The sequence below is a fragment of the Populus euphratica genome, unplaced genomic scaffold, assembly GCF_000495115.2.
Source record: "Populus euphratica unplaced genomic scaffold, PopEup_1.0 scaffold15.1, whole genome shotgun sequence".
NCBI lineage: Eukaryota > Viridiplantae > Streptophyta > Magnoliopsida > Malpighiales > Salicaceae > Populus > Populus euphratica.
The window spans coordinates 1645726-1659907 of NW_011499874.1; the positions used below are offsets into that span (position 1 = coordinate 1645726).

The window sequence follows — 14182 nt, forward strand, 5'->3', positions numbered from 1 at the left end:
CAAACCCGTGGTATCCATTGAGGAGCAGATAAAATTGAAAAAAGAAGAAGAAATGATTCATAGAAATAAAAGAATTGATGCTTCGAGCCCTTTGACCCTGAAGAACGACAATGCATGATTCTCAATTTTTTTTTTTTAAAGGTGGCAATATATGAGAGGTGTGAGATCATGGTATGAGTAGGTTTGTTGAAGGTAACAACAACTTCCGAACAAACAGAGCTATCATGGAAAGTGAAAAGGCAATGACCTAAATTTATCCTATTAGAAAAGGAAATATGCCGAGAAGCACAATGCCCCACGTTTTGTGTCTGCTGTTTACCCAAGTTTATAGAATCTCTCCGAGAACTTTTATATTCATCGATATAAATCTCGAGTGCAATGTTAAATTCTTTTTAATTCTTTAAAGCATCGGATTAATATAGTGTTTAATTCTTTAAAGCATCGGATTAATATAATGAGTGTGTAATTAATATGTTAGAATTTATCTCGAGTTTTATACTAAACTTTATTAATTTAACTTGTAACTTAAAATAATATTAATTTAAATCAACTTAAATTAATTAATGTATTAAATCCGAAACATGAATATTTAGTGGGATTATAGGTCATAATGGGTTTCATGACTATGGCAAAACCTACCAACACTGCCACACTTGTCGAGCCATCTCTCTCTCTCTCTCTCGAGAAATTGGACAAAAGTTGGGGGCTAGAACATAAGAAAAGCATGACATGAAAAGCGTACAAGGCAGTTCCAAACCTAAGACCCTCGAAACCTGCCCTGCTCTCCCCCACCGATACCCCCTCCCCCATTCTTCCCCTCTTCATGTTTCCCTGTGGTCCCCAGCTTCCGTATAATTGACACGTGTTACCCCACCCTCATCTCAGGATCTCCACGTGTCACCTGATGACCAGCCCTCTCCATTTGGCACCTCTATCAAATGGTGCCGAACATCCTCTCTTCGCCACCACACCTAATGTTAACATTTAAGATATGGTCTAGGCACCGCTGCTCTGTCCTTTGTATCAATCCAATATATTAGCTGTTCACTCTCTAGCTGCTAATTATCTCAGTACTGTATTTGATTCACGACAACCGTAATCAAGATCATTGAAGCCAAATTCATGGAGGGCACCATTTCGTCTTCCGGGTCACAACACCCGCAGCTGCCACCCGGCTTCCGGTTCCACCCTACTGACGAAGAGCTAGTGGTCCACTACCTAAAGAAGAAGGCTGCATCAGTTCCGCTACCTGTTACGATTATAGCTGAGATTGATCTATATAAATTTGATCCATGGGAGCTGCCAAGTAAGTGATCAAACCTTCAGAGCGTGAGGATGCTTGTTCTTGATCATTCGTTCCTTGATTTATATATATAGTACTAATTAATTAGTGTTTTGGATTTGTGATTTTTACGCAGGTAAGGCTACTTTTGGAGAGCAAGAGTGGTACTTTTTCAGTCCTAGAGACAGGAAATACCCCAACGGTGCTAGGCCTAACAGAGCTGCAACTTCAGGGTACTGGAAAGCTACCGGGACTGATAAGCCTATATTAACATCTAATGGAGCTCAAAAGGTTGGTGTCAAAAAGGCCCTGGTCTTTTATGGTGGGAAGCCACCGAAGGGGATTAAAACCAATTGGATTATGCATGAATATCGCCTTATCGAAAACAATTCTAGCCCAAAGCCTCCTGCTGCTGATTCTGCCAACAAGAAAGGCGGCTCTTTAAGGGTATGTTCATCATCTTTTAGGTGCTTTCATGTTATTAAAGATGGTCCATTATTGATGTGTATTGTCTAGTAATTATGGTATGAGAGATCTGCGTGTGTTGTTTATAGCTTGATGATTGGGTTCTATGCCGGATTTACAAGAAAAACAACTCTCAGAGACCGATGGATCAAAGGGACAGGGAGGATTCAATGGAGGGCATGTTTGCTGCACTGCAAAATTCCAGCCACCAAAATTCGAAACCCCCTTCAGCTTCAAAGCACACAGCTTACGCATCTTTACTTGTGAATGAAGATACCTTCTTTGAAGGGATACTAACAGGAGATGGCATTCAAAATGGTTCCATTTCTCAGTTACCATCTTCAAGCTCAAAGCCAAACATGTCCTTGGCCCCAGTCTCCACAAATACTTTTACGGCGACACGCACCCTCCCTCCTCATCAGTATTGGAACGACGCTACAGGATCACCAGTGGGGTTGGCTAATTCATCAGGGAAGCGCTTTCACGGTGAACTTAATAGTGGTATTACTGGAACTCAAGAGGATAACACCTCCTTTGTTTCTATGCTTAACCAGCTTCCACAGAGCACACCATTGGTCCACCCAAGTACTCTTCTTGATGGTGTTTTGAGACAACCGTTTCAACTTTCTAGCTTGAATTGGAACTCATAATTGGGTCAGCAGTTGATGCACTTCATGACCATGCATACATACATACATACTTATATATACTTGCCATACATATTTTGCACATATGCACGTGCAAGATAGGGGAGGTCAAGAAGAATTGCAAGAGAAGTTCAAGAATGTCTTTAAGGACATTAAATTCATGAGAAGGCCTCTTCAATTGAAACCATAACAACAAGGATTTAGTACACTTTGGTACTTAATTATGTCAATTTTAGCATATTGTGTCATACTTTGTTGTTACGCAGCGAGATTACCAAAACAATGAGGATCTTTATCTAAGAAATTAATTGATAATGAATCTAACGTTCATAAATCTTCTTATTTGTGTAGTTGATTTTATTATGTTTTTTTATTTTTATTTCGATTTGAAAAGAATAGGGTGATATTGTGTTAATATATATATTAACTTGATGCACCGGATCTCATAAAAAGTTCAAAGTTAAACAAGTTTGAACAAAAACAATATTAAGATATGACTTTTTAGAAATTATGTGTACTCCAACTCGTGTGTGTGTGTATAATCGTCTACGATTCTCAAGTTAACAAGTATTTTTTTAATATTTTAACTATTAAAAATAACTTTTTATTCGTTGATGAAGTTCATAAGTGTATCCGCGATTAAAAGAAAAGGACATTTTATAGTGGTAAAAGATCTTAAGGTTGAGAATTGGATAAATGGATTTGGCTTGCTGAAGCATTGTTCTTATTAATGGTAGTAATAGTCACTATGTAGCAACCTTGCAAAGACAGGATGGTAGACGTGCTTTCATATTGATCCTAATTTCTCTTTTGACTTTCTTGCCTTCAAATGCTCAAATCCATTTCTATATAAAAGTAGCCTTTCAGCTTTTAGCACTTAGAACCCATATTTTTTCCTTCTAGATTCTATTTATTGTTGTATTTTAAAAATATTTTTAAAAAAAATTAATTTTTTTTATTTTTTTCTTTACTTTACATTAATATATTTTTAATATTTTTAGATTATTTTAAGGCGCTGTTATTAAAAATAATTTTTTAAAAATAAAAAAATATATTATTTTAATGTTTTTTTTAATGAAAAATACTTTTAAAAACAACCGCAACTATTTTAAACAAGCTCACCTATCTAAAGCTAATAACTTTATTTTTTTGTTTTATATTATATGGATACATTAATAAGAAAATGATTTTTAACTTAATAGATTTTTTTTTTGATATAGATATCAGAGATAATGATTTTAGCTTAATTGATTGGGTTGAGTTTTATAATCTGAGAAGGTAAAATCCAACCTAGTTTTATTTGGTGAAGGGTTTGCCCACCTTGTTACCCCATCCAAAATTTTAAAATATTTTTCTTTTTCGTTTTATAGAATTGTAATGTAATTCACAGATTTTTATCTTATAATTCATTAATCCAAAAACTTGAATTCTAATTTTATTGTTTGGTAACACACACACTACTTATTTGGTCTTTTTATTAAATTGAAATTACTGTATTCTTAAAAAAAATCAAAATTATTGTTCTTACAAAATTGGGAAGCGCCATTTATCTTTGAATATTGGACGCTAGCTGAGGTTGAATAACTACATCACTAGTACAATTCAATCACGCAAACAATTCTATAAATTTTGCAAAAAACAAAAAAAAAATCACGTAAAATACTTATATTATCCAGTGAGAATTAATATATCTTATATCCATATACCTAATTTACAATGATAGATTAAGTCTACTTAAAAATTTCCCATGTCTTATTATATAAAAAGTAATTATAAAGCAAAGGGAAATCTATCGTTTCAAAGAATCTAAAAGAAAGTGACACCCACTTAGTTATTTTAATACATATGTTGATTGGATAAACAGGTGGATTGGCACCGCAGACATGGCTCCTACTCGCCTTTTAAATCATGAAAAATATTAAACAAAACTAATTAATATAAGACTGATTATCTCCTTAATTTCGCAATCATGTGTTGATGACGATGTTAAACATGGGGTTCTAATGAATTTCATCATGGTGAATATGATCATGGCAATTAATACAAAATGAAAAAACTGTGCCATCCATGCTCTACTGTCTCGTGGTGGCATTGGCTCTTTAGACACCACTACTAGACCTAAGTGTCGCCTCTTGGTCATTTTTTTTCCAAATCATTGCTTAGCGTGTCAACCTATAATTGAACCTAAGCAGGAAGCACTATGGTTTTCAAATCTAATATTAATGCTTTTATGGCTTATTTATATGTATTTGTTAAGGAAAAGGAAGTACAGGTTATTCTGTTTACATAATATTAAAAAAAATCTAATTAAAGTTATAATAATTTGATGTTATACTTTCATTTAAAAGGTTCAAATTATGTCATGAATTTTTTTTTTAAAATAAATTATTTTATTTTTACTTTGAAGAGTCAATTGTACTTACATCACATTCGAGTTTTAACATTAATTGTTTTATCAAATATATTGCTAATTTGTCACTTAATGAGTATACCCTTGTAGTAGTACAAAATTTTAATAGTTATTTTTCTAAAAATATCACGCTTTATAATTTTAAGATTATTTTTTGGAGTCCTCCTAATCTATTTTTTCCCTTCTAATTTTCTAATTATTTTATATTTTTTAATAAAAACCATATAAAAAAAGGATAAATTTTGCTTTGTATCTTATATTTTTTTTAATATAAATTATATATATAGTATTTTTTTGTTCTTTCCTTTATGAAAAGGAATTAATCTTACAAAATTATTTTTAAAAATTCTATTTTTTTATCCCATTTTAAAGATTTAGAGACTCTGCTAGTTAGGATAACATGAAAGAAACATTAACATGTAATTGAAACTTTTTAAAAAACTATATAATTCTTCAATGGAAAAAATATGAATTTATTTCAAATCTCAAAAAGATAAATTTAAATTTACCTAAAAGAATAATGATCCGTCTACAAATTAATGACGAGACCTTATATAGTTGGAAGGGATATTTTGTGAACAATTTACGTTAACATGACAAAAAGGCAACTAGCTACGACAGAGATTAGTGATGTGCCTCGTGATTGATATGGATACCATGCACACCAAGCTCGGATGAAGAGGGGATCACATCTCGATACCTCATTCATTAAGCCTTCTAATCCTCCTTTTTTTTTCTTTTTTTTCTTTACGGGGTAAAGAGAACAAATTAACTTTCCAATGATGCCTGTCAAGACATTGAAATCATTACGTAATCTCCTCTTATGGTGGACATCCTCACCACTTACGTGCAAACTTCAATAAAATATTTTTTTTCGTATTTAAAACTTATTAAATTGGTGATTTGTGCTATACCAAAAATCAGTTTAATTTTTTTTATAATATATAAAAATGTTTAAGTTTTAACAATGTTTTAAAAAAATAAATTGAATTTAAAAGTTGCATAATCAATTTGAATAAGTCTAATATATTTGGTTAATTTAATAACATGATTATAAAAAAAAAACAGCAACAATAACTAAAAAGGCTTGCTAATATTATAAAAAAATATACTTTAAATATTTTTAAAAAATATCAATAATCTTATCTGCTAATAAGGAAAAAACTAAATGAAAACAAGAAAATCTCATAAATAAATTATAAAATTTAATTATTAATAAATTAAACACCAGTGATGAATTGAAAAAAAAATTCTTTTAGTTAATGAGGGGAGGTCTATGATAGTGGAAGAAGAAAGGAAAGGGTTGACCATGATTAGTCTTTCACGGTGGTGAGCTAATGGTGGTTTATAGGGGAGGCTAAAAATGGTGGTGGATGTTAGCAACAACGAAAGAAAACAGGCAAACAGAGAGATATAAGCGTGAGGTTGCTCTGTGTGGAAAAGGCTATTCAATTCAACTGTAGATGGGTGGTGGGGCGATGCTCTGGTGAGGACAGGATCAGCGAATCTCGGTGGTTAATGCTGGCTACTGGTTGGTGTTGTTAAGACAGGGACTAGGGTTTTTTTTTTTTTTTGGTGGGGAAGAATGTGAGGTATCATGTTTTTTTGGGTTGTCTTTCCTTTATTTATTTTTTGTTGCCTCCTAACTAATTCTCCTGGTTTGCTTGTGAGATTTCTTCATTATTTATAGGTAATATAATTTTTTTTTCCTTTCAATTACTTGTTTTTAAAATAATTTTGATGATCAAGCAACCTAAAATCAGTTTGTTTCTTTATATATATATATATATTTTTTTAAAATATAATGTCAACACCAACTCAATAAAAAAAATTAATCAATATTTTTGAAATGGACATATTAATATCTTAACAGGTTGAAAACAAAGTCTTGAATTTTAAATTCAATTGAAAAGACATTGAAAAAACTGAAAATGATGCATATTTGGATTTTTTTTTTCTTTGGATTTTTTTTTGAAAAAATTAAAAAAATTAGGTTATAACAATATTTATATATAAAATTGCTGCACCACCCCTCACTAAACTCGAGAATAATTAAAAAAATCATGATGAAAAAACAAAGAAAACACCCTTACATGTGAGCTAAAAGAAGCTATTTAATAATTGTACCACGCTCAAAGAAATGAAAAGATGAAAACACCCTTACACCTTTAATTAATTGAAAATTGCTTTTAATGGTGATTGAGTAATTATACTATGCTAAAAAAGGGTGCGAAGATTGAAATGCTTTATGAAAAATGAGTTATGTAAAAAGACAATTATACCCTCAAGAGATAATGCAATGGTTTTTTGAATGAATGGCAAAATGGTAATTCACGGTAGATATTCACGATAACATTTGTCCATGTGTGTAATGAAACACAGCGCCTCATTTTTTTTTCTTTTTTAATATGAGACATAATTTTTAAATATAACTTGACTAAATAGATTCATCCGATAAATTTAAAATTTAGAGATTGATTTATAATAAATTTTTATTAGATTCAGACAAAACATTACTTCAATAAAACTTGATTAACCTAATCAAACTAAGTTTATGGTTTTTATTCAATTTCATCTTTTAATTTAAGTTTATGGTTTATTGTTTTTTATAATTTGGTTCTCATTTTTTTTTCTTTTAATAAAAAACATTAATTCAATAAAACTTGATTAACCTAATTAAACTAAGTTTATGGTTTTTATTCAATTTTATCTTTTAATTTAAGTTTATGATTTATTATTTTTTTTTATAATTTGATTCTTATTTTTTGTCTTCGTTTAATTATGTTTTTTTTTTTAATTTAACCCCTCAATAAAAATTTATTCTTGCACTTTGATTTATTTTTTTATTTTTATTTTTACCTTTATTTTTTTAATTGTTATTTTTCATTTTAAATTTTTTTATATAATTTTTTTTTAAATTTTATGATTTAAAATTTAATATATTAAAGATTAGATTATATGGTTTTTTATGTATGATGTTTTCAGTCTAATTAACTGGATTATAAATTTAAAAAGTGAATATGGGTTAATATCTACATTTTTTTGTTTATTTTCTTTTCTAATAACATTAGTTGTTTTAATATAAATAAAATAGCAGAATGGATATATATATATATATATATATATATATATTCTGACTGTAATTTCTATTCGAATTTATGAATATTCAAAGACATGAAAATGTAGTAATTAATTTAATGGCTTTCTTCTCATATGAACACATATTCGGTTGCCAGTGTTTAAGTTCATGGATTAGGAGTTCGAGGCTTTGCGGCTCGGGTGGATATGGCATGACTCTATATATGTGTAGCTTTTTAGTGGTCCAAGCCCTATACCTTCCTCCATTTCAGTGTGGGCTGGGATAGAATAGGCTTTCTTGTGCTCTCCTGCAGTCTTGCTTCTCCATGGTTATAGAATATCATAATTATAATTATTAATAAAACAAATCAAATCATGCTTGGAGCCGACTCGAAGAAACACTGAATCTAGGAGCCGATATGCATTACATCATTGTCCCGAGATAGAAGAGGTGGAGATAAAAAGAATATGCTATTATGTCCTTAGTGTTTTTTCAAAAAAAGAATTCGTTTTAAAATTATCTTAAAAATACATTTATTTTATATTTTTATCTTTATTTCTTCAACCAAATATGTTTTTTTCCTTTATATATCTCCTTTTTTCTTCGTCTTATGATATTAACAAAATACAACCTAAATAAACGAATCTAATTTTTTAAGTGAATTGTGATGAATATTATCCCCTTCTTTCTTGAACATCGTTGTCAAATTCAATCTAGTAAATGATGTTAAAAAGAATATGAGTCATTGGATCACCAAATCAATTATTATTTTTTAATTAGAATGATATTGTGTTATTTTTTTTTTTGTTATTATCTACATGGTTTGATCGAGTTAAGTAAATTTTACTAGGTTAATGATTTATCTGATTTAATTAGAACTCCAAGCCTAAATCCCTTATAGATTTTGGATTTTTAAAATTAACTTGTTAAACTAGATCGGGTTTAACAATTATTTTCACTATGAAAACCAGAGAAAGAAGAGCAGTAAAATAAAGTGGAAACGAAGAGAAGTTGAAGAAGGAGGAGGCTTGTCAACCTCCGAACCTCACTGACTGCCCAAAGTTAAGTAGCTGGACTGTTTAGTTGGAGCCTGAAAACTAAAGTAACCCGTTGAAGAATCACACTGGTTTAGGCCGAGGTAAACCCATCAACAAGATCCTTTTCTTTCCTCTTCTAAACAATCCAATCTGATGATCCTTAATTCCAAATATCTAATTTTATTTGACCAACAATTGGACCATCGTACATGCAATTTACCACCCCCAAGCTTTTCTTTTTCTAATCTTTATTGCAATTTTTTTTTCATTAATAAGGTGTAGTAGTGCAGCTTCTTCTTCTTCTTCTTCTTGATAAGCAGTGACAAGAGATCATGAGGCGAGTCATTTAAAAATTCATAAAACAAAGAGGACGAGATGCTACTTGGAAGATCAATAATTACTGTTGCACCTATAATTCTCTTCTCCCTTGAATAGATTTAAAATTCATGCTTGTGTAATTTTTGAATTCAAGTCTTATGAAAATTATAACGATGATGTATAGTATCAATAAAATTAATTATCTGTAAAAAAAAATGAAATGTCATCAATAAAGTATGAAAGTTTTTGTTTTATATAAAATAATTTACATGTAGTATATCTTTCGAGAATAATAATGAAGATAATGACAATGAAAATAATAATGATAGTAATAAAAATAATGTATGTCATAGTAGCAATGTAGTAATAATTTAAATAGTTTAATGATATTATAAATAGATTAATTTTTATAAAATATTTTACATAACCTTGATGTACTATTATAGACAATTTATGTTGACTGACATTTTTATAAAATACTTTATGAAAAATAAACACATAAAAATTAGAAAAACATTTTGCAAAACAAATGTCCCGAGAGAGGGGAGGGGGCTAAAACAAAGGGGAAATAAATTTAAATTTTTTTTTAAAAAAAAACACAGAGTTAATGTGGCGTTAAATAATGTATTATTGAGAATTTACAACTTTAAAGGGTTATAAATTAGAGTATATATCTTTATTTATTTATTTATTCATTCATGCTTATTGATTGAAGGCTCCCCTATGGTCAAATTAAAATGTTGACAGAATCGACTAAGCATTGCTGACAAAACATTTGCGGTTTCGCCACCCAGCAGGGGCTGCTGCAGCCGAAACCAAATCTTACTCTCATTTTCTTTGCTATGTTTTCCTTCCAAGGTGTTCCATGCTCGGTAGCCTGTCTCAGACCAAGTCCCTAGCTCCCCACGTTTACATGGTCTCGGATCTCTCCATGAAGAGAACAGCAACCATAGTTACGCCAAACTTGTCAGTTACTTGTGTAGAAACAAAAATAAAATAAAATTGAGTAACACGATCGTGGAAAATGAGCTTTGCATTTTCTAATTCCTTTTCTTTTTAACACTAACCGGCGGATAAGCAAGGGTTATTACTTGGCTTGTCAAATAGAAGTTTGTAATTTTGCCCAGCCATGTATCAATGCGTATGAACATAAAACTGATCCATAATCTAGCAATTTGTTGATGCAAGTTTAATCAGATAATAAAATAATAAAGGCATATTTTAAGAATTTCTATAATTTAATGTGCAATTTTTTCTTTTTCATTTTTCAGTTGAAGATGCACCATTTTAAAAATATTAATGATGTACCATGTTCCACATAGATGGATAACGTGGCGACCTCAATGAATTACCATTTAGTTATTAGGTTCAGGATCGTCAAAACAAAATTTTTAAAGGTAAAAAATTGATTATAACGAAGAAAGATAATAATATACCTAGTACACACTACTTAATACTTAATATAAGTTATATTGTGTGGTTTGAATGTAGTTTATAAGGTTAGATGAGTTTTTAACCAATGAAGTTTATGACTCAGGGTAAAGATTCACTTATGTGAATAAATTTGGTATTTTAAATTTATTATGGGTTCATGTGTCCAAAATCTTTTTTATGTAAATCCTCTAACATAATTTACCTATCCTGAAAGGTGGAATGATTTTTCTACAACTTGTATGTTTTGGTGAAAAATACTTCTAATTAAAATTGATAATTATTTAAAATAATTTTAAAATTTTTTTAGTCAATTCCTGATATTTCATTATCAACCTACTTATAGGTATAATATTTATACCATAATATTGATTATTAATTCCCATGAATTAAATTTTTATAAGTTATTGAAATATTGATCAAATTCTTATTATTTCAATAAACTGGTTATTAAATTTAAAATGCATGCAAATATATATTTTGTCAAAAGTACTTATATATATATATATATATATAAGTGTGTGTATTAAATAAAAACATTATTTTTGTTTTTTTTAGAAACTTGTTCTTATGATATTAAAACATTTATCTTTTTATTGTTAGAAATCTAATAACAATATTGAAAAATTTTGAAAATGCATGAATAGTGGCGGCATGTAGGTCTCACATGCTGCCTCTAATGAAAATAAAAAAGTTAAGGGGTCAAGGACATTTTATTTTATTTTTTCTTTTTGTACTGGCTATAAGGGTTACTGCTACCTACAAAACTAAGAAAATCCACAAATAGTTGATTTTTTTTTTTATCTCTAGATCTGCCTCTCTTTATTGATCTTTTCCTTTTTTATAAAAGATTATTAATGTTGTTATTGCTACAAATAAAAAAAGAAAGAGTTAAAGGTGGGTTTGTTGGTTGGCAGTTGAAGAAAGGGTGGATGCAAGGTGGAAGAAGAAGTTATTGTTCATAGTGAGGTTTGGGTTGAGATGGGTGGATCCTCAGTGATGGGCTGCTTTCTTGTTGCTTGTTGTCGATTTTGAATTTAATGGATTGAACAAAAAATTTTAAGTATCTAAATAAGTCTATATTATTTTTTTAAGTATTTGTCGAGCTATTGATGGTAGTTTTCACTAGCGGTTCCTCTTTCTTTTTTTTTTTTCATAGCTTTAGATTCTTTTTTTTTATTTAGATTTATTTAATAGATTTATGTGATCACATGTCGATTATTTATTTTTTGTGCTCATGCAATACCTTTTATTTTGAATAAAATTTTTGGGTTTGTTTGTAATTGAATAGGAGAGATTTATACCAATAAGAGATTTTTTAATATTCTATCAACAAGTCTGAAATTATGACTTTTTTTTATTATTATTATTTATGATGACTTAACTAACATGTATATGTAAGATGCAATTTGTTTTTACTTAAGCAACCTAGATTTGGAAATCTTTGAGGATTTTCATTTTTCATTTCAGTAAATTCATTGAAAGAATTAGTTTTTATCTAGAATACTATTTTTATTGTTGATGTTATCAATCATGTTTTTAAATAAAAAGTAATGTTTTTGAATAAAAAAATAGTACTCTATTTTTATTTTATTTAGTATTAATGAAATTACTATTATCTTTCTATCACTTTTTAACATTTTTTCACTCCCTTGTCTCCTTTTCAATTATTTATAATAGAACTCTACAAGAACGCTCAACTCTCTTTAATTTTCTCTAAAAAATCTATATTTTTTTTTACCTAAGTAGTTGTCTAGCTGTTGGTGGTGGTTTTCATTGGCAAAGTCTCTTCCCCTTCCTTTTTCTCTTAGTTTTAGATTATTATTATTTTTATTTAGATCTAAATATTAGATTTTTGTGATCTTTATTTGATTTCTTGGCTTGTTGAGTTTTTTTTTTCAATTCTTATTAAAAGTTTGGTGGTATTTCTAATACCGATAAGCAATTTTGAATCTTTTTTTCATTGATTTACGGTGACTCAACTTCATTTGTATGTATCTAGAATACCAATAAGCAATAGTGATTTATTTTTATTTTATTTAGTATTAATGAAATTAGTATTTTCTTTTCTTAAAAAAAAAAAGACTCCACGAAATCTTGACTTTAATTCCACCTTTGCTCATATTGGGAAGGTGAAATTAATTCTGAGCTCTTCAATTTATTTTACATAAATTACACTGAACTTAAAATTTGAGAAATGGAAAACTATGTATCTTCACTTTTCATATATTATATGTTTAATGAGGCTAGCAATTCCATAAGTGGAATTAGTTAAAAACTTAAAATAACTATAGGTAGGTGCCCTCTTCTCCCTGCTGCCAGAACCCCCCCTCCTTCATCTAATTAGATCTCATTCTGCCAGAACCCCCCCTCCTTCATCTAATGAGATCTCATTTATATTTATATTTTTAAAATATTTTTAAAAATAACTGCACAATCACCTTTTCAAATAAATTTTTTTTAGCTAATCTGAAAGCTCAAAATCTATTTGAATATATTATTAATGATCAAACTACAAAATCAAGACAAGGAATAAACCTCATTAATTATAGGTCAATTCCTTAAAATTAATCAAATTCTCAATTTGGGTTTGCTTTCAAATGGGATATCAACATCTGTGAGTATTTATCAACATATAGATAAATTCATGTATCCGCTGACTGGAGAAAAATGAAGCCATCCAGCTATGCAGAGAGGCACAAGTACCACAATTGAGCACAAACACGTCAATTGTGCACGAGAGACGTCAAGGAAAAAAGGGCTGTGCTCCCACAGCTTTGCGGCTCCAGCCTGATGATCCGTTCCCGCGTGGGTCAGAGCAGAAGTACTTTACACGTCGGAGAAAAAAAGAGAGTAAGCGTCGTCAACATGAATAGTGACAAAACATTTACTTGTTAATTCAAAATTTGATGGATATGTTAAATAATATTGATTGAGAATTATATATATTTGTAAATATTACAAATAGTTGTTTGTTGATGCAAATTAATTTTGAAGTTGTGAAATTAAAAAATAAATATAAATCAAAATATTTTATATTATATTTTGGAAGTGGAACCCTTTAATTTATTTTATTTAATTATATAGCCTTAGATTTTTATTTAAAAATAAGTTACAATTCAAACTATATTGAAACAAACTAATTTTCTATTATAAATCTTATGTTTTATATTACTATATTTTATCTTAATAAAAAAATCAAACATTTATTCTATGTTATTTGTTTAATAAAAATTAAAAGCAATTATAAGATATGCCTAGAAAAATCTAGACGATTTAAAATGAAGATTATATATATATAAACTACCTAATAGTTTTTTATAAAGTATTTTTAACAAAATATTTTTTTCTTAAATAACATGTTATCATCATTAAAACAAGTTTAAATTAAAAAAATAACATCTCGTATATTTTTATGTGAATGTATTATAAAATATAAGAATAATAAAAGGCAACTCTTTAGTAATGCCATTAGACTCGAGATGGTGAATTAACCTTGAAATCTCTTTCCCT

The 14182-nt window shown here is 29.1% G+C and overlaps 1 protein-coding gene across 2 annotated transcripts in view; it reads left to right on the forward strand.

The window, feature by feature from the left end:
- The first annotated feature begins 917 nt into the window (after positions 1-917).
- The window catches only part of LOC105128086 (NAC transcription factor 25-like), a 17694-nt gene continuing 4429 nt past the window's right edge, over positions 918-14182 (forward strand). The window contains exons 1-3 of one of the 2 annotated variants that reach the window (XR_842767.1): positions 918-1306; positions 1419-1729; positions 1837-2447. Coding sequence is in view for 1 of the 2 variants with exons in the window: in XM_011029603.1 (XP_011027905.1) it covers positions 1123-1306; positions 1419-1729; positions 1837-2397 (1056 nt within the window). In the remaining variant the exon portion in view is untranslated. Of the gene's footprint in view, positions 1307-1418; positions 1730-1836; positions 2714-14182 lie in introns of those variants that run through there. The other variant, XM_011029603.1, reaches the window with a different exon arrangement.